This window comes from Cricetulus griseus, chromosome 5 (genome assembly GCF_003668045.3).
Source record: "Cricetulus griseus strain 17A/GY chromosome 5, alternate assembly CriGri-PICRH-1.0, whole genome shotgun sequence".
Taxonomy (NCBI): domain Eukaryota; kingdom Metazoa; phylum Chordata; class Mammalia; order Rodentia; family Cricetidae; genus Cricetulus; species Cricetulus griseus.
Genome location: NC_048598.1, coordinates 546,327 through 571,837, shown reverse-complemented (window position 1 = coordinate 571,837; position 25,511 = coordinate 546,327). Strand labels below are relative to the sequence as shown.

The 25,511-nt window shown below is 43.4% G+C and overlaps 1 protein-coding gene across 4 annotated transcripts in view; it reads left to right on the top strand.

Annotated features, from left to right (window-relative positions):
- Positions 1–25,511, top strand: part of Plxna2 (plexin A2) — a 196,642-nt gene that overhangs the window by 89,673 nt on the left and 81,458 nt on the right. For all 4 annotated transcript variants that reach the window (XM_027416566.2, XM_027416565.2, XM_027416567.2 and 1 more), the window contains exon 4: positions 5,837–5,971. In XM_027416566.2, coding sequence (XP_027272367.1) covers positions 5,837–5,971 — 135 coding nt within the window. The remainder of the gene's footprint in view (positions 1–5,836; positions 5,972–25,511) is intronic.

The window sequence follows — 25,511 nt, the reverse complement described above, 5'->3', positions numbered from 1 at the left end:
GAAGACCCCCTGGCCTATGGTGGAGCTCCAGCTCTATGAATCCCCTTTTCTGTGTGAACATGAGGCCACAACTTTCCTAGCCTCAGATTTATCATCTATAAAATGGGAATTAGACTAGGACTGACAACAGAGGAACCTATAAGGATAAATTATTTTTATTATGTTTTAAACAGTAACCAGCACATTTTAAGAGCTACACAAGTGGTAGCTATTAATAAATCAGGTCAACAGCACAAATCTGAAATACACCAAGTATGTTGTCCTGCCTTCAGGCAGGGTTACACCTAAATACGAAGCAAACTAAATACCCTACACTGAAAAGTATAGCCTAGTCTCTTGGGGCTATTAGGTTTCCCTATAGCAGGGATTCTTACTAAAGCACCCCTCAGTGTCCTTGCATGAATTTAGGCACATTTTGTCTCTTACTGTAGTAAACTGAGTCTTAAATTGTATGCTTTCTGAGCCTTGAGCAAGCAACACAGCCTGGTAATGTCTCCATGGCCACTGAGGTCAAGCTCTCCCAGGAGAGATGCACTGCTAGAAAACATGCTCTGGTAGCCTGGTATACCTTTCCATATTACCTCCCTTTTCTTTCCCATCTCAGCTTTTCCACTGATGGGATGTCAAGAACTTCTTATGTGGTCTACTCTGATTGGATTAGATAAGTGGTCTATTTCAACTTATTAGTATCCTTTGTGTCATTCAAATCTGGCCCTGGGAATACAATACTAAAGAAAGCTGACGCTTTGTGGGACACAACAGAATAGACCAAACTGCTTGGCTTTATAAATATCCACTTTGGGGACTGGAGAGATGGCTCGGCAGTTAGGAACACTGAGTGCTCCTGGAGAGGATAGAGGCTCTTTTCCCAGTACCCACATGGGAGGTCATATACCACCTATAACTCCAGTTCCTGGGGATCTGACATCCTCTCCTAGCCACTTTGAGCACTGCAAGAATGGGAAACACAGACATACATGCAAGCAAAAAAAAAAAAAACCCATACATATAAAACATAAATAAATATTAAAATCCCACTTTTGTCCTGGTAGACCCCAGCAATTTCCTGGCATTTGCCATCTTGTGCCTGGTAGTGATGAAGGACAACTCTGTAGGTGAGAGTTCACCTGCTTGCTGCTGAGAAGTCTCTCTGTTAAATGCATGCATCCCTCGACTGTCAAGGCCCAGAGCTTTGAACCTCTTGGGGTAGTTAAGAATGTGATTCTCTGGGTCAGATACTGAGTGGACAGATTGCTTATTCCTGTTGCTTACAGAAAGTTTTCACTAAGTTTCAGGGAGGTGACAGCCCTAAAAAACACACCATACCTTATCAAAAATCGGAAGGGAATTAATAACCCAGGTCCCAGAACCACACTATGCCCACTTAGTTTGACACCTCCATGGAGAAGGTATCTGCTGCTGGCTAACCTCCTACCTCCAGCAGACCTGCCCCCTTTCTCCTCCTTCTAGTCTCTGGCCTTCTAGTCCATCTCCATTTTCTATGGCCTTCTTTGAGTTTCTTGGAGGATTACCTAAGTTTGTGGCCAATAACAGAGTAGAGGGGTATTTAAGGAAGTGCTGATTTCTTGACCAATACCTTTCCTTCTAGGGTTTGGACAGAATGAAATACAGCTCAGTTCAGGTGATTGCTCAGAATCTTCTGTTCTAGCTTGGTTTTTGCTTTGGCATTTGAGATTTAATGTAGACTTGATTCCGGCTGATATCTCTGGTTCATTAAATGATTGTGGTGGCTGACAGGAAATTGTCAAAGTATCTCACTAGGTCTCCAATACAGTGGAAATGTAAGGGACTAGCCACAATGGAACATAGCTGCCTGTGTGATGCACCATGTTCTTGATGTGGCCCCAGGTTTGCATGGTACTACCTGGTCCCAGGAATGACAGAGGCAGGACCTGACCTGTTGCATTTATTCTTCTTTCTTCTGACTTTGTGTCCAGTCATTGCTCTGGGGCTCTTAGACGATCCCAGATGAGTAGGCAAGATTGCTGCTCAAGCTGACAAAGGGCAAACATGCTCCCTGAGGCGGATATTCCAGGCCTGGTCTAAGGGAAGGGACTGCTTCTGTAGCTCCTGAGAGGAACTAGCACCTTGGGAAGACAGCTCTCTTTGAGAGTAGAATTGGTATGAAGGTAGGGAAATTTCCCATTGGATAATTCACTGTGCTGACTCACATAAGAGCCAAAGTCAGAGTGTCCTATGTTATGGAGACAAAATTGAGCCAAGTCGACAGGAAGTCATATAACCATTATGTCTTTCCTCAGGCCCAACAACTTCTGTAACTTAAAGCTGATATATATATATATATATATATATATATATATATATATATATTTGTGAAGGTTTTGTAAATTTAAACCTGTTGATCCAAATGATGAATCTAATTTGAATAGTAAAGAGGCTCCTTTTAATTGTTGGGGCTGATAAACCATGTGCAGACTAGTGATTAGTTTTTTTTTTTGCTTGTTTTTTATTTGAATTACAAACATGATTGAATTACATGACAATCCCAGTTCCCTTCTCCCTCCCTTCCTCCCCTACCACCCCCCAACTAAAACCCTAACAATCACATATCCTTTCTTCTAATCTACACCTGACTCAACCTTTCTGCTCTCTGATGACCTCTGCATTCTTCCTCTTCTTCCCTTCTCATTCTTGTAGCTCCCTCCCCCCTCTTCCCATGCTCTCAATTTGCTCAGGGGATGTGACCCTTTCCCCTTCTCCAGGGGACAAAGTGTGTCTCTTTTAGGGTCCTCCTTGTTTACTAGTTTCTCTGGCAGTGTAGATTGTAGGCTGGTAATCCCTTACTCTATGTCTAAAATCCACATATGAGTGAGTAAATATCGTGTTTGTTTTTTTTGTGATTGGGTTACCTGGCTCAGAATGGTTTCTTCGAGTTCCATCCATTTTCCAGCAAATTTCAGGATTCCATTGTTTTTTTCTGCTGAGTAGTACTCCATTGTGTAAATGTACCACAATTTCTCTATCCATTCTTTGGTTGAGGGGCATCTAGGCTGCTTCCAGTTTCTGGCTATTACAAATAGTGCTGCTATGAACATCGTTGAACAGACGTCCTAGTTGTATGAATGTGCTTCTTTTGGGTATATGCCTAAGAGTGGAATTGCTGGATCTTGTGGTAGACTGATTCCCATTTTCTTGAGGAGTGGCTGTACAAGTTGACACTCCCACCAGCAGTGGAGAAGTGTTCCCCTTTTTCCACATCCTCTCCAGCATAAACTGTCATTGGTGTTTTTGATTTTGGCCATTCTTACAGGAGTAAGATGGTATCTCAGAGTTGTTTTGACTTGCATTTCCCTGATAGCTAAGGATGTTGAACGTGATTAGTTCTTCATTCTGCTACATATCCAGGTTAGAAAGTAGATGTTTCAGCCCTGTAACATCATGACTGATTCAGAGTTTTCCTGGGTCATATGAAAATAAATGCTTATCCTCATCCCACCTCTGGAAGGAAATGCTTTGGTAATAGTTGACAAATCAACTCTCTTTAATGAAGAGAGACTACTAAAGAGATACAAAGAGGGTGATGGTGGAGCTTAGGCAAAGGAAGAATCAACCCACAGGTGAAGGACCATGGATAGCAATGGCTGAAAGAGTACTCTTGGTTCCAGTGAGCTAATCATGGCATATCAAGCCAGAGCTTACATGTCACCTGCCAAAGCAGTGGGCGTATAGTATCCCAGGCTAGACCCTAACTCAGTTCCTGTCCTTGAGATCCAGATCTAGGGCCTCAGGCCATTGGGCACCCAGCCTCAATAGGCTCTTGGTCTATTCACTCACCTCCAGCCCATCCCAACAGTTACATGCCATAAACAATCTTAGGCTCCTTCATTGCACCACTCTCAGGAAGTGCAGAGGTGGAGATGGTAGTTTGTACCCCATTCCTTCCACTCTGTAGTAAATACTGCAGTTGGACCTCCCTACCAAGCCAGGCAGAACCGAATTCTCCTCTGCTCACTACCTTTCCATGTTACTGCAGTATCAGGCTCAAGGTGGGCAGCCTTTGAGATAACTACATCATGGTGTCCCACCCTTAGAAACTCTCAGAGGCAGAAAGAAGAGACAGTTAAACAAGAGAGAATGGAAAAGGTGTAGAGGACAAGGCTATTCTACCTGTCTTACAGAGAAAATACCTTTTGATCTCACTAAAGAACCCACAGTTATCCATCAGCTGTGTCATAGTTCATATTCTTTCAAAGGGTGTTTCTCAAGAATTCCCCTGTGACTGTCACCATCTGTGTTCCAGCCTAGTACAGGTTCTCAGAGGGATATAGAGAAAGGAGAAAACACATATCCACCTTCACAATGTTAATGACTCTACACATATTGGAAGCAATTAAAGAACAATCCAAATAGTAAGTCAAGACATGTTAGCTAATACATATACAGTGAGCAAATCAATTGATTATAATCTTAGGATACATGTCTAATGGCGGGCAGGGGGTGGGGAGGCACCAGCATATATAATTAATTATCAGATGGCAGGGGCCTTCCCAGGGGAGGCAAGCCTTGAGTCAGAAGGTATGTGGGTAGAATGAGACAGGGAAGCTGGAGTAAGAGAAGGGCTAGGGGGTGAATGGCAAGCTGCTGATATGGGATGGGACTGTGGGTAGAGCCCATTCACACCAAGGGCTCCTTGCCAACACTCCTTACATGATATCTTTCCTTAAGCACTTGTAGGGCTAAGCCAGATAAGTCTTTCTCCACCTTCTGTACAAACAGCCTCGGCATCCCTGGGAATCTCCTACCAAAACAGAGGCTATGGTCTGGCTCAGCCACACACATCCCACCCACTCCAAGCAATTCTGGATGTGGCAGAATTAAGAGCATTAGGTTATCTTGCTGCTTCTCAACCTTGGCTGTGCCTTTGCCTAGGGAGCTTTTAACCCAAGTGATACTGCCTGGACCATACCCTCAAAAATTCTGATTTATGGGTCCAGTTCTGAAATTCACATAAAAAAAAAAAAAAACCCTCACCAGATAAGCTCAAGTATGTAGCCTGGACAGAGACTTAGGTAAATGACATTTGGGTCCTTTTTGTTTACCGCCCTGGGGTGAGGCAAAAGAAAAATAAAAGCATACTTCATCTCTCTACATCCTACGTAACTTACAAATACAGCCAACTGGCATCTAGGGGCAGAAAGATTTCTTAGGTCTGAAATTTTCAGTCTCCCAATGATAACAAGGTTTTTGGTGATCTGCATAATCGTCCCCCCATGTCAGCCTAACTCAAGGGTACTGTATACAGATAGTGACTCTCCAATCTATAGTAAGTATGCATATACACACTCGCATACACACATCAAAAATTCTGTAAATGTATGTAAATGCACACAAGAACAACTACATAAGGACAGTCAGAATCTTTCGTGTGCATTCAAACACAAATCAACTACCATTAGGAATCCCAGACCAAAAGTGGGCATGATGATGCATGATACATGCCTGTAATCCATGAATTGGAAAAGTTGAAAGTGGAGGATCAGAGCACAGACTGGGTTACAGAGTGTAACCCTGGTTCCAAATAAGTGAGAGAAAGGAGAAAGGGGATCTGGGGAGGGGGAAGAAAAAAGGAGAGGGGGAAACAGGGTAGAAGGGGAGAGAGAGCAGGAGCTCTCAGGTCCTGCATACTGAGAGTGATTGTGAATGGATTAAGAGTTTAACAGAAGTAGCACTTCTTTCCAAAGCAATGACCTGGAGGGGCAGCAACTGTCTTTTGTAAGCTGCCCCTCCAAGTAGAAGCAGATGATCTCTGGGAAGGCTGAGTGTCAATACTAAGGGCAATTTGTTTTTCTTGCAGATTCGAGCTGATGGTCCTCCCCATGGTGGGGTCCAGTATGAGATGGTCTCTGTGTTCAAAGATGGGAGCCCTATCCTCCGGGACATGGCCTTCTCTATCAATCAGTTCTACCTGTATGTCATGTCTGAGAGACAGGTAAGTGCTGACATGTATCTCTCCTTTCCAAACTCTAGGAAACCTCTGATAACCTACCTATCACCTTTGGTCAGAGGTTGTTCTGTCCTACAACAGAGACTCTTGTGCTGTGCAGGGGTTCTGAGAAAGGCAGAGAGCCCTGTGGCATCTGTAGAGAGGTAGAGGGTAGCTGCAGGGTCAGCCTCTTCCCGGAGGCTTCTTTCTAGGCCACAGCCCCTGTCTGGGTGAATAATGAAAAGCCCTGCAAAAAAAAAAGCTAGAATGAGCCCCACAGCATGGTGTGATTAGGAGTTAGATTTACTGCTCCTGGGCACACAGAGTTGGTTGCTCATGGGAACCAAAGAGGTGTAAATAATCTAAGCCTTCAGGCTGGACTGGCTCTTGGGAGACAGGACTGAGATGGGGCCCTAGAAGGAAATCAAATCTTGTCCTGAGTCTGAGATTGGATGCAGGATGGAGCTGGTAAGTTCTAGAAAGCTGAAACTACCTTCAAAGGTTGGAAACCCCACAAGAGAAGCCTCAATCCTTTGCTAAGTAGCAACTGAGCAAGCCCTATCTTCCTAGACCCAGCAAAGGAATTATTCTTTAGCCTATGCTTTTTTTCTACATGTGTGTGAACAGAGGGAACTATGGGAAGGGAAGGAAACAGTGATAATGGGGTTTACCAGACCCTCAGAGGAAGGAAACTAGGTGAAGTGCTTAGCCATAGCTGGCCTTTCTATCCAGTTGGTCAGGAGATCACCATGGATCTGTGGCAGCCATGGTTGTCTCAGAACAGAGGAAGCTGACTGACAGGGAAGAGAGCTGAGGTGGAAGACCCACCCCTTCACTTGAATGTTCCTGAAAGACACCAATGTCCTTGGTCAGCTTCACCCTTCTCAGAGTTCTGTGTGCTCTTTTCAAAGATCAAGAATCTGGATCAAGTGATGACAGCTAAGGGGATGAGCAGGAATGAAGAAAAGGGGATCGGTGCATGGTGGCATTAAGGAAAGCAGTGATGCAGCTCTAACTTGAAAATTACTTCTTGAGAAGAGATGACACAAATCATATGCTAATTGCATGCAAATTACACCCAAATCCTCTTGAGCCCACCTGCCTTTTCTACCTTTATTCATGTGGCCCCTACAATTGAGGCATAAACAGATCCAATTGAGAACTTACTAGAATTGAGGGAAATTTGCCAACCCAGAGAGAGTGGTAAGGTAGTCCTAGAAAAAAGCATTGGCCTACTAGCCCAATAAAATAGCCACTGGGTCTTAGAAAAGTGTTACTAGACAGATAATTATTGGGAACAAAGTACTGGGAAAATAGAACAAATGAGGCTTGGTTGTTACCCTTAAACTGATTACAATCTAATGAGGGACACATGTCCACAGAGATCTATACCATCAGATAGATTTCTATAGGCGCTCTTCATTTTCCTCCTATTCTTTGTTTAAGGCAGAAACTTCTTTGCATTTATTAAATGAGATGCATGTGTATATGCATGTGTTATGTGTATAGAGGCTAGAGACCAACCTCAGGTGTCAATCCTCAGGCACCATCCACTTAAGACAGTGCCTTTCACTAGCCCAAATCTCAACAAATAAGTAGGTTGACTGACTTGTAAGCCCCAGGATTTAGCTTACCTAGGGTCCCCACTACTAGGGTTTTATGTATGCCTTTCTTTTGTTTGCATGGGTTCTGGAGGCCCATTTGGGCCCTTGTGTTCATATGGAAGCACTTACTGATTGGGCCATTCCCCCATTGAGTTATTTTTAAATAAGAAAGTAGATGCTTACATTTCAAATCCAAGCACTACATTTTAAGAACAGTCACAAGTCATCAAATCCTCCTGCCCAACATATAACACCTTGTAGCCATTTGGCCAATTCCAAGATGCTTCTGTAGAACTACCTACAGACAGCAGGATGGCAACAATGGAGCCAGGTGAAAGGGTGGTCACACAGGATGGATAGACCATGCTTTGGTAATATTTTCAGATATTCCATTTGCCTAAGGACCAAGCAGATCACTCTGGGCAAGAACTTTCACTTGGGTTCTCTGGGCCTATTGACATACAAATAGCATAAATAGCAATGGCCAATGAGAGCTTATGGTGACTGGGGAGCTGCCAGGACAAAAAAAAAAAGATAGCATATCTTTTTCTCAAATGAGATGCTTTTTGAAAATATGATAAAATATAGGCAGAAGAGGATGTAGTTCAGTGGGCACAGAGCTTACCTGGCATGCCCAAGTCCTGGGTCAAATTCCTAGCACTACACAGGTGGCTGAGAGGCTGGATCAGAAATGAAACTGTTGAGTAGTCTTCAGGGTACATAATGAGCTCTTGGTCTATATCTGAAAGCATCAGCCCTAGCCACATCAAATATCCAAATATCTCATTTATAAATGTTCCTTCCTTCCTCCAGTCCTTTGTGTCAGATGCCCTGTTCTTGCTACAGTAAGAACCAGACAGATTTTAAGTAGCAGCCAGCCATGGGGAGCTGAAATTGGAAGCCTTTGGGTTTAATGCCATAGGGCTGAATCTGGTCAAGTGAAATATTAGAAGTTCCCCCTACCAATTGGAGTCAGCCAATCCAGAGGCTGAGTCTAAGAGGGATTTGTGGTAGAGCTCAGAAGCCTGTCACCTGGGGAGCTGTAAATCATGCAGAAGTAGCAGACAGGTGACTTCAGCAGGGGTAATCCAGGGCTGAAGGCCAAGAGCAGCTCCTGAGGCCCATCTGTCTGAGGCCATGGAACAGAGTATTGACACTCAGCCTGGCCTCCTGAAGGACACAATTTAATGTGTGCTAGGAGGACAGTCCATAAGAACAAAGTCAGACAGCCTGTCTTCTCTCCCAGTGTTTGCCATTACTTTTCACATTATCCCATAACCTTAGCTTACCCCTTTATTAATTAAAGGATGTGAATCAAATAATGAGATATCCCTGAAACCCCAAGTCCTGGGTGCCATCTCACAATTTTATCTCACAATTTTATAGCTGAGTTGCCTTGGACAAATCACTTAATCTCAGTGTATCTCACACAGTAAAGTGTGAGATCAGTTGATATAACAATGAAGAATCTCCTTATTCGGCATCAAAGGCCACATGCTCACCGTGAGGACTCCATAGAGCTACTCCAGCCTTCACTCTCCATAATCCCATTACTGGGTATGTAGAGGTGTGTGGTTATTAGGATGAAGAAAATAAAATGAGACCCAGATAGCTGGCATGAGCCAAGAGGCCCAGGTTCTGGACTAGTCCTGTCTCTACCAAGTTTCTTAGGGGTCTGGTCTCTTAGCTCCTCGGGGACTTGGAAAGGCAAGCTTCCAAGACAGAGCTCTTAGCAAAACTTAGCAAGGTCTTAGGCTTGGGACTTTTAAAAATGAGATTAGAAATAAATGTATTTTTATTATTGCTGAATCAGCAGAATGAAATGTCTTCTTTGACACTTTAATCTGTGTTTTTCTTACACTTTTCAATATTATTCTTTTCCTATGTCTTGGATAGTTCTTGTGCTGTCAAGTCCTTAGGAATGATCCTGGGGTTCTGATAATTTTTTTGGTGTTTTTTTACTCAGTTTATATTGTATTTATATCATAAATGAAAAATACCTTATTTGGTAAATTTTGGCTGGTTGTTTCTCTTTTCATTTAACTATGTATGATTTCTATGGTCATTTTGGGAGGACAGAAATGATATTTGAATACAGTGGTTCTCATGACTTTGATGTTGAATGACCCTTTCAACTGGGGTCACCTAAGACCATAAGAAAACACAGATATTTATATTGTGATTCATAAAAGTAGCAAAATTATAGTTATGAAGTAGCAATGCAAATAATTTTATGGTTGGGTGTCATCTCAACATGAGGAACTGTAGGAAAGGATCACCACATTAGGAATGTTGAGAACCACTGCTCTAATAGACGAAGTGACCATAGTTAGGTTATTAGCCATGAAATGTCTCTTCTGCCACTTAAGATGCTTATTGGATCATATATTAATAATTTTCTAAATTATTTTTTCAGACAACTTCATTATAATTTGAATTTTGTTTTCTCAGTTTTGGAACACATCTGATATATAAATCAATTTTCATTTTCTTCTACAAATAATGCACTTGGTAGCAGCATAGGTATGCTTGACAGTAGACCACAAGGTCTTTCTGAAGGAGAGATGGGTGCAGCCAAGTGTTCCTATGAGTATCTCCCTAACCCTGATTACTATACTAAGTAAGAATTTGGTAATCAGTAAATATGTTCATGGGTCAAGAAAGTATATCTGTTTCCTGCTACTGTAACAAAATATCTAAGACTAGGTAACTTATAAAGTGAAGGTGTCTGTGGGCCCAAGTCAAAGCAGCATGGTCCAATTTCTAGTAGGAGCCACTTACCTGTGTCACAGCATCATAGGTGTCTTCAATGTCATGAACATGCTTGAGAATGGGAGATCACTTGATAAGACCAGAAGCCAGAGAGTTGGGGAAGGAGCTAGGCTTACTCTTTAACTAACCAGTTCTTACTAGGATAGTACCTTCAATGATCTAATTACATACCACTATCTCTCCCCTTAAAGGCTCTACAGTACTTTGCAGCTTGTGGGGCTTGTGGAGCATGCTCAAGCCATATCCAAACTTCAGAGGACATGATGGGAAGGATCATTTCTGTAATTTCACTTTATAATACATTATGGACAGTGTAATCTATGTCTTCCTTCAGCTCTCCCACCCTTTCCCAAAGATGTGGTTCCTGTTATATCCCTGGAACCAATTTTCCAATTCTGCCTGGAGATGGTTCTATCTCTGTACAAAGCTAGAACCATCCAATCCAAACTAGCACTCAGATCTATCTCTCTCTCTCTCTCCTCTCTCTCTCTCTCTCTCTCTCTCTCTCTCTCTCTCTCTCTCTCTCTCTCTCTCTCTCTCTCTCTCCCTTCCTCCCTCTCTCTCTCTCTCTCTCTCTCTCTCTCTCTCTCTCTCTCCCCCCCTTCCTCCCTCTCTCTCTGTCAATTAACTAAATGTAATTAAGAAATAGTACTAGTAAGAAGTGTTGAGTCATTAGTGCCACTGCCTAACAAGTCAATGTTAATGTACTCTTAATGGATCTACGGCTTGGCCAGTCCCAGGGGGAAACTTAGGAAACAGAATTCCAGTCTTGCTGTTAATTGCCCAGGTGCTCCATCAAGAGAAGGCCAGCTCTTCCCTAGAAAGCTACCCCAACTGCAGCAGTAAGTTAGCAGATGTCATGAACATGAATACAACTTGCTCCCAGACCCTTGGTGTCTAATGGAAGTCAGTCAGTGAGTCTGGGAACGTCAGGCTAAGAGCCAAGTAAAACAGCAAGTAAGAAGATGAAAAGATGAGGCATAGCCTTCTTCCAACCCAGCTTGTCAGGCTGGCCACTCCCAGAAAGGGAATACCACTCTGTCCTCAGGGTAGATGGGAAAAGAGTGTAGGAATGGAAGCAATTATTCTATTTTATACTTTAATTAGATTGAATTAGCAGAGGGAATAGAGGCATAAAATGATCCAGCGAAGGGTGAAATGGAAAAGGAGAGTCACCGTGTAGAATGGCTCCATGCAGGCTGGAGAGAGCCTTGGGAAGAACAGAGGGCTGGAGATAGGTGACATGTTTGGAGAGGGCAGGGAGGGGGTTGGGATTCTACTCTCCCATTTGGAGGCCTAGAGAGGACAAATCCCATGGAGTTTAAGATCTGGTGTGTGTGAATGACACCACCATTGCACAGCCAGTTATGTAACTTCAGAAAATTATGTGATTTTTCTCCTAAACCTCATATGTCTTACCTGTGTAGTGGGTCTAATAAAACAGTGTTCTGAGGATAGCAGACATAAAGTGCCTACTGTGTATCTAATATGCAGTCTGGGCTTTCATCATCAATGGTATTTTTAATAAAACTTCCTGGCACTTCAGAGAGGACTAGAAGTGATTGTTATAAACTGTGACCGGGGAAAGCCCTGCTCCCAAGAATGGCTTGCAACCTGTCATCCCTGATGCAACCTGTCATCCCAGTGGGCCATCAGAATACTCTGGCCTGGCCAAACTGGGCTTCATTCTCGAAATCTGGTATTTATTTTTAAAAGCCAGCAATGTGCCCAGTAGACTAAACAGTCCCTCTCTCAGAACACATAGAATCAGCCCATATGTGAGGCCAAGAGGCCAGAATATAAACATCTCTGTGTGTGTTAGGGGCATTTCCAAATAGGTTATCCCCATGCCATAGGCTACATGTATGGACATCTGGTTTTGAAGGAGCCCTCCAGGGGCCTCTCTAAGTATGTAACCAAGCCACAAGCTCAGTGACAAAGACAGGATAAACCTCTTCTGCCTGTGAACACTCTATCCAGTCTAATTGCCCTTATGGGTGGTTATTGGCACAGTGTTCTGTTTGCTATCTTACAAACCACCTCAAATTTTATGGACATAACACAGACATCTTTTCAGAGCCTTGGAGGAATTACATAAACAGTTCAGGTAACTAGAATGATAGTAGGAGGTCTGGAGAGATGGCTCAGCAAAAAGCATGTACTGCTCTTGCATAGGACCTGAGTTCAATTCCCAGCATTCCTGACAGTCAACTCACAACTACCTATAACTTCAGCTCCAGGCCTCCATGGGCACTGTACTCACATGCACACACCTCTAACCACCACCACACACATACATGAAACTTAAAAATAAACAAGGGGATAAAACTGTCTGAACTTTTGACTGGGCTGGCATCAATCCTGACACAGTTTGTGACACAGTCTCTAACATGTTTGATATGTTAGCTGTTCACTCTGAGAATGAGAAACCCCCACAAATAGGACAGAAATTTGACTAGCTTTGGAAGTCTCTTCATCCCTTTTACTTGCCTCTTCACTCTAGTTGACCATCACCCCCAGAGATCTATGTTTGTCCATTGATACAATTTAAGAAACAAGACTAGGAAGTAATCAACTTGTATGATTCCCTATCTGCCAGGGCCACAGACCACAGAACACCAGAGCTGACCAAGACCTCAGAGATGGCCTATTCTGATCCCAGACGAGAAATACCCTATGTGCACTTTTAGTATTGCAAGCATCCAGCACTTACATTCAGTGTCAGCACAAGTGTGTGAGAAAACACCAATGGTTTTCCATCAGGCTGCTTATTGGCTGAGGTTGTGTGAGTCCCCAAAAAAGGGCCACACCAATGTTTTTAGCCCTGAAAGTGTCTCTGGGAAATGGAATCTGTCAGGAGGAGATCACAGTACAGGAACATTCCTGGTCAAAGCATGGACCTTCCTGTGACATTGTCCCAGCTCTCAGGCATAGCTCTCCCCTGTGATAAGAGAGGTATTCCTCACTCTGCACAATTGCAGGATATTAACATGTTCATCGCCCTGTCTTAAGTTTACAAGTGGTAGGACAATGAGAACTTCAGCCTGGGGTTATCAGACACATAAACTACAAAGCACCCCTTTCAAGGGAGGGGCAGAAAACTAACTCTCCTGTCTCAATCACTGCACCTGCCCCCAGCCCCGCCCCCACATACATGCTTCCCTGTGTTACTTTGGTAAGAACCTGGAGATTCGATCTCCTGCCTGATGAGATGGCAATACCCAGCCAGCTTCACCAGAGAACTAATTTTGTTTTCACTGGTATGGAGGAGTCCCTTTGAATAATTACTAAGCTGGTTCTAGGATCAAAAATAGAAACATTTTCAAAAAAAAAAAAAAAAACTATATAAGTCTGCTACCTGTAGCCAAAGCAACTGAATTTCCAAGCCCCCTAAGTTACCCAAGGACCTTGTAGGGGAAACAAAAATTGTAAAGAACTACACTTGTAGATTCCTTGTCCCTTGTATTCTGACAACTCAGATTGTTAATTTTGGTTGTGGTTACTTGTTTAGTCCCAGAGAGAAGTCTTCCCCAGTGTAGACAGAGAATGCCGAAGTGTGGTTTTACAAGGCAAATGGTGTCTGTCATAGGCACCCCCTTTTTCTGGCCTGAGAGTCTTGGCCCAGCTACAGGGGGACATGAAGATAGGGTTGGGGGTGGGCAGAGAGTTGAGCCTGAGGGACTTGATGAATTATGGAGTTTGAAGATTAGGAAAGTGAAGATAAGAGAGTTTCTGCTGCACGTTTGGGTTAGAATGTGTCACTTTCAATCCAAGCCTTTGGTGCACACATGTTTCTATTTAAGGATATGGAACCCCATGTGGCCTGGGAGCTGAGTCTCACTCAGATCTGTGTCTTTCCCAAAAGAAAGGGCAGAATCCTGCCTCCAGGAGCACAGTGCAAGGAGCCAACCACAGCCTCCTCCCCCCAGGTTTTGATTTCCCTCATCACCAGCATCAAGGAGCCCAGAAGCTGACCCTGATCATTGTTCACCATTAATATTTTCTTGGAGCATTTTTTAAAAGTAAATGTTTTCACCTGAGGGAAAAGAACTGCTAACCTACCCCCTATTAATCAGACATTTGAATTGCTGTATTTTAGAGAGAGAATTCCAGCCTCTTATTTTAAAGTCCTTTGGTTTGGAAAGAAGTGATTAAATGCAACGCTGGACAGACTGGTGCCGAAAACCCTTGTTGCTCTAAATGGGCAGGGGCCTGGGGACTGTCCTCTAAGCTTTGGCAGAGGATTTGATTTCTCTTTCTAGTAACTTCTGATGACTGATACCTGACTGCCCATAGTGATGCTCCAAGGACAGGAGGATGGGAAATTATTGGATCTTAATTCCAGAGGCCTAGAAAAGGACTTGCTTGCCCTGGCTATAATCTGAGTCATCAGGAAAACTAGAGCTAATGCTGGTTAACCTGTTCATCCCAGCATCCCTTTCCCAATTTGACCGTGGCTTCATTCAGCATATGCAAAAGGAAGCACTGGTTGTATGTACAAAGTTTTAATTTAAAAATTTTAAAACAACCTAGGCCCCAGAGAGTCACTGAAGATGTTCCCAAGAGTCAAATTAAACTGGAAGAGATTTGCATACATTTGCATATACAGCCTCTTTCATTCAGCAGACCATTAAGTGTCTACCATGTATAATGCATAGCTTTGTCCACTGGTAAATCATTTGCATATGCAGATTTGGACAAGGCTGTCTTTCTAAGGAATGGTCCAGCAAATATCTTATAAATAGGTCTGCCCTGGAGATAGTCTCCTTATCTCTTTGTGTAGAGATAAAAAAACAGGGTTCCTACCCTAGGGAGTGCCATCAAATTCTGCCGGTAAGGAGTGTAATGTAGGTTACAGAGAGAATATGGGCAGGGTGCTCAGTGACTGAGACAACTTGAACTCTTCAGGAAGTGCTCTTACTAATTCCTTCAGGTTTAGAGTCTCTAGATCTCTGTCTTAACACAGAGATCCAAGGCTAGTTAGCCTTTGAGATTATCCAGAGAACAGCAGCCCTTTGTTTCACAGAAAATGGGCCTAGATCTCAGAATTGACTTTGAAATGAAAGACAAAGAGGCTGGCAGTCACCTACTCTAGCAGTTACCATCACAAACCTGGTTAAGTCCAGCTCTACCACTAACTGTACTGAGGCCTTGGGCAAGCTGTTTTGCCTCTCTGCTTCAGTAACTTCATCCGTAAATGGGCATACTTGTGGGCTCTGCTTGAGTGTTCAATGAATTGATTCAATGAATTAATGCCTTAAAAGCACTCAGAGAAGCACCTGGCATGGCGTGCCTGCTTAATGCATGTTAGCATTGTGATTATGTTTTTATGGTTATGTCCCATGCCTATCACAAGGCCAAGTCCTGCTGAGTAAGACTCAACTTATAACCACACCTATAGAATAAACTCTACTGGCTGCCTGGCCTCTTAGCTCTACTTTAAGATGTGTTGAATCTAACATTTATGCCAATGTTTTTCTTCTTTGGGTTTACAAACATGACCTCAGCTAATGAGTATTATTTTCTCAGCCTTTTCTATAGATAAGAAAACTGAAATTAAGTCTGGCTTGCTAATTTGCCCAGAGCAGCAAAGCTGGCAAACAGCAGTATTGGGCAGAGGCCTCTTTAATGGAAGCTCCTTCCCAGGGCTGAAAACAGTACCCCCTGCTGTACCTACTCCATCCTGCAATTTCTCCATCAAGGGTTCAGGCTCCAGGAAACACTGGCCCCTCCTAACCTGGCACTCCCAAGGAGGTAGTGGTGGGTTTAAAAAACCAATTAAAGAATGCCAACACTGTTTCATAGTCCAGATTCATTCAAGGGACAGCAGAAGAAATGTCACTTTACAGAAAGAAAATAAAACAAAACAAAAAAAGCATCCTGCCCAAGGAGGTTGGTGCCACTGGCCTGTGTACTGTATAGCAGACTAGTGTCCTTCCAAGAATACCCTCTCTTCCTTATGGCAAACTGGAAGACAATTAATTACTCATGTCATACCAGTAAGGAATGTAAGGCCACTGGAGGTTTAATGACCTAAGCAAGGTGTCTGTAGGGCTCTTAAGGGTAGAGCTATAAGTTTGGTGCAAGTCTGGGCAACAGTAAAGTCTTTTGCCTTCCTGCCCTTGCCTTCCTCCACCAATGCCATTCAGAGACCCCCCCTCCAAGGTGATCTCATGACTCCTTTGTGCATCCTTCTACCCTGTCCTCATCCTGGCTTACTCAACAAAGGAAACCTTTGCAAGGAAGGCAGATGCAGAATACAAGAAACAGTACAGCTAAGCCTTGCTAGGCTTTTAAGGTACCATTCAGGAGTGAACCAGGTATGCCAGGATCCACTCAACTGCTGGTCCCAGCTAGAGTCCTAAGGCTCAGAAAGGCCTTACCAAGATAAATGATGGGAAAGGGGTGGAATGATACCCCATAACTCAGCCTTCCCCTGCTCAGCCCTTCCTGACATGACACTCCTGCTCTCAGTATTGTTTTAGTAACTGAATGTATTTGATTTAGAACATAACATTTAATGCTACTTTGGATTTCCAATTAGGCTTCAGTTAGATACTGACAGTCTGATTTGTTTTGATCAACACAAAAGAGAGCAACATGAGAGGAGTCACAAACAAACTTATTTCTGTCTGCCAATGGCTGGGACAGTGATGTGAAGATAGATTCATAGTGTTGAGAGAAGTACACCCATCATCTAGAGAGAGAGAAAGGAGTAAAGCCCGAAGTCCTGGGCCTCCTCCAGAGTGTGAAAGCTGTACATAAGAGACCACGGACAGGAAATGGCACAGTCTGCCCCAAAGCTTCTCATGAGCAGCGATGTAGGCTCAGAGACACTCCTGGAACTTTGATCCAGGTCCTATTAATATTGCCCTTAGGAGGCAGGAAGCTAATCTCTTGTGAGTTCTTCAAGTGAGACCTCACCCCTCCCTCACCCAGAAGTGGTGAGCTGTGCAGGTTCACATAAAAATAGTAGCTTGTCTTCACTGTCTGTGAGTCTAGCATACTGCTTACACACAATGGTTCTCTCCAGGGCTGTCCAAGAGAGAATGCTACGGTTAAACTCAGGTTGGTAAAGGAACTCAAGAGAAGGTTGGTAGAGGAATGGCAGAAGATGAAGCATCTGCCTTGTGAATCATCTGGAAGACTTAGCCAAGGCTAAGTGCAGCCTCCCCACTGTGAAATGAATTCTTTCAAAGGGCACAGTGCTTGGGAGCTGGTGGGTACTAGTGTGAGGGCAGTGATCATCCCCGAGTAGATGAGGAGCAGTATCTGTCCCAAGGAGGCTTTTTTTTTTTTTTCTATGCTCCTACATGGGAGTAAGTAGTGTGGGTTTGCATTTATCTTCCAAAGGTTGGCTTTTACTATTTCAGAACCAAACTTGACTGTATTTTTCTAGCCAGCCCTTTGTTCTTTTCCTGGGCCCAGTTTAGGAACCTGGGGTCTCTACTGGGTGTTCTGTGGTTCAATTCCCTGAGCATTGGCCACTCTGCATCAGGTAACCAGCTGTTGTTTCCTCTTCCCACTCCTCTCTGCAAACAGTTTGGGGTTTGGAATTGCCACCAGATGGAAGAACACCAGTTGTCATCAGCTTGTGGCAGCTTAGGAAACAGCCCAGGTTTAGCTTCCATCCTTCAGGCAACGTTTAAAGATGTAAAGGCCAGGGCAGGTAGATACAGTGGAAGGAAGACTGAAAGGGAGCCTTGGGCAGAGATGAGGTCAGTGTCTTAGCCACTCAGTTACCAAAAGGCTCATCCGGCAGCCACTCAGGGCTCAGATGCTTACAGTACTAAACTCTTCCTCACACATCACACATAGACACATAGAGGGACAAGTGAGCAGTGCTTACAGTGAAGTATGAACAGTGCTGGAACACAACAGGAAGCTCTTAGCTTTGAATCAGAGAAAGCTTCCTGGAGGGGAGGATACTCCAATTGACCCATAAAAGGAGAGAGTTCACCCAAGGGGTTAAGGAAAAAAATCTTTGAAGAATGAAAAATCAGAATATTTGAACAGCATTTCCTCAGACTTGAGATTGTTAATACTGAGGAAAGCTTTGGAAGCATCAATCCTTAAGAAACTGCCATGGTATATAGGTGTGCAGCCTTCCAATCATCTCTGTTCACTACCATTCCCAAGATGAAAGGGGTTCAGCCTACAAAGATGGGGCTTCAGGCTTCCCAGCTGCAGCGACATAGACTATGGGTGCAAATAACCATGTACCCAGTGAAAGGATTATCACTAGTGTTGTTCCCTGATGCAAGCCCTCCATTGCCTCCACTGTCAGTCTCCTAGATAGGTCTTAGGTCTCAGTGACATCATCAAGACAAAGATACCAGTATTAGTCTACTACCTTTCTAGACAACCTTACTGGGTGATATTTGCCCCTTACTGTATGATAAGGGTGGCATCTAGCCATGCCAGTTTATGGAATGATGATAAAGATGTTTCCCCTTTGCCTTTAGTCCCTTCTTTCAGTGATGCTGATGGTTAGTGAGACCTTGTCTGGTCAAACTGTTTCAGTTTCTCCAGGAGATGACAATGTTCAGTAAGTATTAGGTGCTTGGTATAGGCTGGAAGCCAAAGGGACAGAGAAAGAAAGCTGTTATGCAAGAAGGCTTCCTGGGGTGGCAGGAAGGTCCTTGTAGGCAGGTTATCCTATATCCAGATCTGGGCTCTGCAATTCTGCTTTTCCCTAAGGCCTGGCCTAGCTTCTATGCATCAGTTTCCTCTTTTGTAAAGTGGGGACAATGATAATGGTCACCATTTTGATTGATGAAATTAAATGTCTGATCCATATAGAATTTTTGAGACAGCAGGACCTAAGCCTATAGAATGGATGCAACTCAGCCCTGCCTGTTTCCCTGGTTCGCTCCTGAGCTTCCTCTCCTCTGTCACTGAACCCTCAACAACTAGCAAGTTGCTCGTTTTTTATCCTGAAGTCATCCACCCGCTGCACCTATTTCCAGCCTGTATCTAGGGAGACATGACTAAGGAAGGAAAACAGATAACCACAGAAGCCCATTTGCCAGTTGTCAGAGCCTGCCATCAGCAGAGCTCTCCTGCTCCATCTCTTGGGGATGCCAAGAAAAATCAGTCTGACCTTTGATTTACTGCTCAATATGAGTCTCTTGCCTCTGGGTCTCTCTGCCAGTGCCCAGCCCACCTTCAGCTTCCCATGCCCCAGAAGCCTGGTGCGCTCTTCCTGAACCCTGTTCCTTACCAGGCTGCAGAGTGGGTGAGTTGTTCTGTGTCCTCTGAGTATCACTGCCATCATGACCAGACCCCTAAAGCCCATGAGTGCAGAACAGGCACACCAGAGCCACTGATCCTGACCCACAGCCCATTTCACCCAGGATGCAAAGTGAGGCAAAGGCTAGCAAGCCATGTGATCTAGCCTTGTTCTTCCTCCCTGCCTGCAACCTGGAATTTCTTTATTAAGATTCACAGGGCAACCCCTCCCTTTCATTCACATGCCTTCTGCATCTACCCTCATATAAGTTCTCCACCTAGGAGACCTATTATGGCTGGCTACTATCTCTGCTTCTCCGTCTCGGTCCTTCTTGAGGCAGCCGAACTTCTCTGAGCCACTTATAGCCAAGGAGCAGACAGTAAGAGAGTGTCAAGGACATGAAGTAACAAATTTACTGACAAGAAAACATGACATAGAGATCCTCAGGAGGCCAGGAATGGGCCAAGTAGGCCTGGCGGGAGGAGTGTGTGTATGTGTGTGTAGTGTGTATGCATATGTATGTATACAGTGTGTGTATACTATATATATACATATATGTATTTGTATATATATTGTGTGTACAGTATGTATGCATATGTACAGTATGTATACACAGTGTGTGTATACAATATATTGTTTGTGTATGTGTGTATGCATATGTGTGTATACAGTATGTGTGTACAATGTAGTGTATGTGTCTGTGTCTGTGTCTGGGTCTGGGTCTGTGTTACAGCATTCCAAAATAAGCTTCAAGAACATTTTCCAAGGAACCATTACTCTTCAGGCCATGTACCTTGGTCTTCTCTTGAACTCTGTGACTTCCATCTTCCCATCTGAAAAAGAGTTTTAAAAACTTTTTGTAAGTCAGCTTTGGGATTTTCAAGCTTTCTTTTTGGACCTGGATATCAGCATCAGTTTTCTGCAGGGAGTGATTTAACCTTCATTTATTCATTAACAGCCCCCCTTAACTTAATTAGGGAAGATTTATAAAGGTGCTGAAATGAGAAAGGCCACCTGTCCCTGGGCCCAGGACATGGTGTGCCTGTAGCTCTTATGAGCTTCATTCTCCATGATTCATTCCTGAGATTAGGAGATGATAAAGACAGCAGCAGAAGTCATCAGCCTTGTGTTAGGACCATGTGTGACCTGGCTCTGCCACCTCCAGGTTACCTAGTATCATAGATCCAAGGGTCCCTCGAAGAAATTGCTGATAGAAGTAACTGAGAACTGGTTCCACTGAGGCATCTTGCCTTGCCAAAGAACTTGTAGTAGTGGCCACACCCTTTGGGTGTAGTTTCAGGTGCAGATGTGACCCCTTATAAGGTAGAGGAGAGGCTGGCTCGAGCTCTTTTGGGTTGAGGGAAGCATCAAAAGGGCAGAGACTGCATCTTCTGGAACAGGAAAACCGCAGCGGTTATTTACTTTTATCTGTGTAAGTGCTTCCCTAATAAATACTTAATTATCATCTTGGGTCTGGTGGATGCACTTAAACCCTGCCTTCAGTATAGAGTACTCTGGGTACTGCCTAGCATACAGAAAATGAGAGAAATGGTAGCTCTGATGAAATGTTTCCCACTGCTATGGACAAGTCCTGGCAGAATCAATCTCCTAATCAATAGGTCACTATCTTCAAGGAATTATATGCCAAAGTTTTTCTGACATCATCAAAAGACAAAACCCACATATCCCTTATCAGATCCATGTCTAGAACCACAGGAAGTACCTAAGATCACAAGAGACCCAGGAAAAATCAACCCTCACACTTGGTGAGGTGAAGGTTGCTTTCCCAAGACCTAGAAGATTCTCTATGGTATCAAGCTGAATTACCTCCTACTTTCTGCTGTAGCCAGGTCTCCACCTCACGTCACCCAGAAGTCACCCATGCTCATGTGCCTTGCCTCAAGTCCCTGTGTTCTATGCTTGTTACAGCTGACTATCTTAGCTTATGGAGTTCTCTCTACCAACCTTCCTAGAAGAGGAATAGCAGAAAGTAGCCTAAGAAAAACATAGAAGCTTTTATCTGTGGAAAGACAATGTACTTGCTTGCTACCTCCTCTCTTTTTTTCTGCCTGGGCATCAGACAGAACTCAAAACCATTCCAGTCTACCCCCCAGGATAACCACAGTCTTCTGGCCTTCTCTCTAATCTTGATAGACTTCTATTCTTCCCTTTTAGGCTCTAAGCAACTAAGGGACCAAAAAGGCCAGGGACCCCCAACCTCTTACATTGCCAGCTCTACAGCAAGACTCAATCAGGGTTTGAGAAAACAATTTCAGTAGGAAGGCAGGTGGGCAAACCTAGTCCATGTGCCAAGCTAAGAATATTGAGTTTTAATATGATCACAGAGGATTACAAAAATTAAATTTTATTTTATCTAATATTGTACAATTTGGGGCTTCTGGGATTCAGCATGCAAATTTATGCTCCCAGTGCAAATTGGAGCATGTCTAGATTAATGGGGAAACCTTAAGCATCCCTACTTTCTCCAGAATCCTATTTCCCTTATAGGATTACCTACTTGTTTACCAAGGATGCACCCAGGACTAAATTTCCAGAGAAGGAGGAACTCTGGAGCAACAGAAATCTGACTGGTGCTCTTCTAGACAGGGTGAATAAGGGAGCCCTGGGTATCGGTGACAGCCTTCTTCTGGTCAGGCAGACTGTAGACTGTACAGGGACTTGGGCTTCTGTTAGTCAGTGGAAGGAGGCTTCTGCTGCTGCTCCTGTGGTTCAGAGTGGGGGTAGGTGGTGAGGATATTTCCCTGGGATGCCAGTATAATGACACTCTGGATGTAATGAGATGCCTGGGGCATTGTTAATCATGCCTGACCTTTTCAGAGCAATAGTATTGTTTTATTTCATGAAATAAGACCCTACCCAAAAGGCCATTTGATATAGTTATTTTTATGTTTTGAAAGGAATTTGCTTCTAAAAATTAACTTGGATGTTGGAACTCTCATGAAATCTATTAATAAGACTGCAGGTACTAGCCATTGAACACCCCAGATAAGTGACTGACATTCATCAAACTGTGTGCTTGCAGGCCATTCCCTGATTTCTTCCCAGTTCTCCACTATCATTCTGCCCTGGTTGCAGCCTCCAAGCCACTAGGACTAGTGGCACTATCTTGGACAAGCTACCAGCAACTTCTCTCTATATAATTCAAGCTAAATCAATATTGAAAGTTATAGGAAAGAAAGATGGCCTCACACATACAGAAAACATATTCTCAACCACCTTTTAGCTGGGTTTGCCTAAGGAATATACATACATACATACATACATACATACATACATACATACATACATACATACATACACACACATATGTCAGAGGAATCCCCAGTTCTACTTTTCATGTTTTTCAGTTTCTTTTTACCTGTGGCCCTAGACTAACATCTAGTGGCCATAGAGCAGTGCTGGTAGACCCCAAAGTGGAAAATGAGGCTTCGCACAGCCTATAAACACTTCCTATCCTACATGTCTCTCAACTGGATGAAATAGATACCCTGCCATTCCTGTAATTCTCAGGAGAGCTGCTAAGGGACAAGTTCATGCCACTTCCATTATAGAACAAGTATGATGGGCATTCCTGGTCCTTTCCAACCAGTTGCTAAAGTGTCCTCCATGCCACCTTGGTCCAAAGCTGTTGCTTTCCCCCTCTTGCATCCTGAAGCTACAGCTTTAGCACATAAAATTACTTTAAATATAAGCAATGACAGATAACCATTAGAGGAGAATCAGCCTTTACACTGTAAAAACTGAGCCTGGGAATTGTCACTTTTAAGAGCTAAGAGAGAGACATATGGACAGAATACCAAGAGAATTTTATTTGTCTCTCAACATTAAATCTAAATCATAAACCACACCAGGCAGTCTCACATTACAGCCCATTTTGCTCTTTCTTTGTGAAAAGTGTGCATAGGCTATAAACAGCCCACACACAAAACACAATCATTTCACAGTGCTTTGGTTTCCCCTGCAGAGAGAGAGAGAGACAGACAGAGACAGAGAGACAGAAAGGAAGGAAGGAAGGAAGGAAGGAAGGAAGGAAGGAAGGAAGGAAGGAAGGAAGGAAGGAAGGAAGGGAAGAATCCTTCAGTAGTAGAATCCCTAAACCATACTTTGAATCAGTATGGCTTCTAGGGTGAACAGTTGTGTGGCTTGCATAATGAAACTCACTTATATGTGGGCCCTAAGCTCTATTCCTGCACTTTCTTAGCTTTGAGTTGAGTAAGAAGTTACTAATATTTACTAGAATATGAATAAAATTTAAAAAAACATTATGCTAAGTGAAAGAAGCCAGTCACATGTTGGATGGTTCTACAAATAGGAAATACACAGAACAGTGGGTTTCCTGGAGTGGAGAAGCCAGAGACATAGGAAATAGAAGTGACTGGTCATGGACATGAGCTATTGTTTGGGGAAGTTGTGAAGGAAGTATTCCAAAATTAACTGTGGCATTGTTTATTTTATTCACAATACCATGAATATATTAAACACTTTTGAGTCATATACCCCTAAGTGAGTGAATTTTGGGACATGAGAATTTTATACTAATAAAAATTCTTGTAAATATTAAGAAGGCTGTGCCCTAATCATCTGGCTACTTGATGGTCTCTCCTTCCCCTAGAACACTCTGCCTAGAGGGCACGTCCATAGTGTGAAAGGCTATTGTGTGTGGCCTCTGTGGGATCCACTGTCCTCATTTTCTCCCTCCTGACACTCCAATTCTTTTTCTGTCCCATCTCCTTACTTCCTGTTCCCTGCCAGTAACACCGTGCAATGTGTACAAGCCATGGGCTTTCCTTAGCCCCAGCAGCTGAGGGGAAAGAGATGATGATGATACTAATAAATCATTAGTATTATTAAGTTATTGTCATACCAATCTAGGACTTACTGTAACCCTCACAACAAGCCTCTAAGGGAATAATTTGCTGCATATACAGAATTATATAGCACATTGAGACTTAGCAAGCAAACTCACATGACCAAGAAAACCTGGCTGCCACAGGGCAAAAACAAGTTAAGCCTGCTTCCTGGCCCTCAGTGCACATCCTCCGAAGCTCTGTTGACCAGAAACTTCTGGACTGGGCTACATTATTTATTGAACTATTCTAATAGAACAAATATGATAGGGTTCAAGACTGAAGTGCCTAGGATGCCATCTGTTGGTCTGATATTTATGAACGTTCATGGATTCATGGAATATATCCTTATGGTTTTCATTAAGACCTTAAGCCCATTTAAAAGTCTGTTTATTGTTTTTTGACTCCTCTGTTAATCTTGGTCAGTCAAATCCTTCTTGAGGACAAGCCAAAGGCAATAGCTCATGTTGGCTCTTTTCTTCTCACACTTGTGTGCCTGCATGACAAGGTGGAATAACTGTCAGCACACCAGTGTGTGCTGAGTGTGTGTGTGACATGAACATGGGCAGGGTAAGTCAGTGTGGGTGTGTGCTGTGAGAATATGTGGATGCACATTGTGAATGTGTAGTAGAGATATGCATGTGTTTGTATACCAGCTTAAATACATGGAGTGCTTCTGTGGGTGTGTCAGAAACCCTAACATATGGTAACCTTTCTTTAGAAACACAGGAATTCTTGAATTAAGACCTGATTATGTGCTTCCAAAGCAGAGACAATTTCTGAGCTGGCCTTCCCCTATTTATTGACACCACCTTGACTTATGGAGGGTTGCTGAGGGAAGAGACCTGAGCATCTTGGTGCTAGTGGGGCCACTGGATTTCAGTTCCACTCGCAGGTGGCGCAGAGCCGCTGATCATCTCTGCAGAGATGGACACTTCCATCCAAGCATGCTTGTTTTTAGAAAGCTCTCCACCTTTACTCTTCTTCTTTGAACAATTATTCATCTGTAATTATTCATCTATTTGATTGTTATTTGAACTATCCATTCCTAAAGAACCAATAAGAAAAAA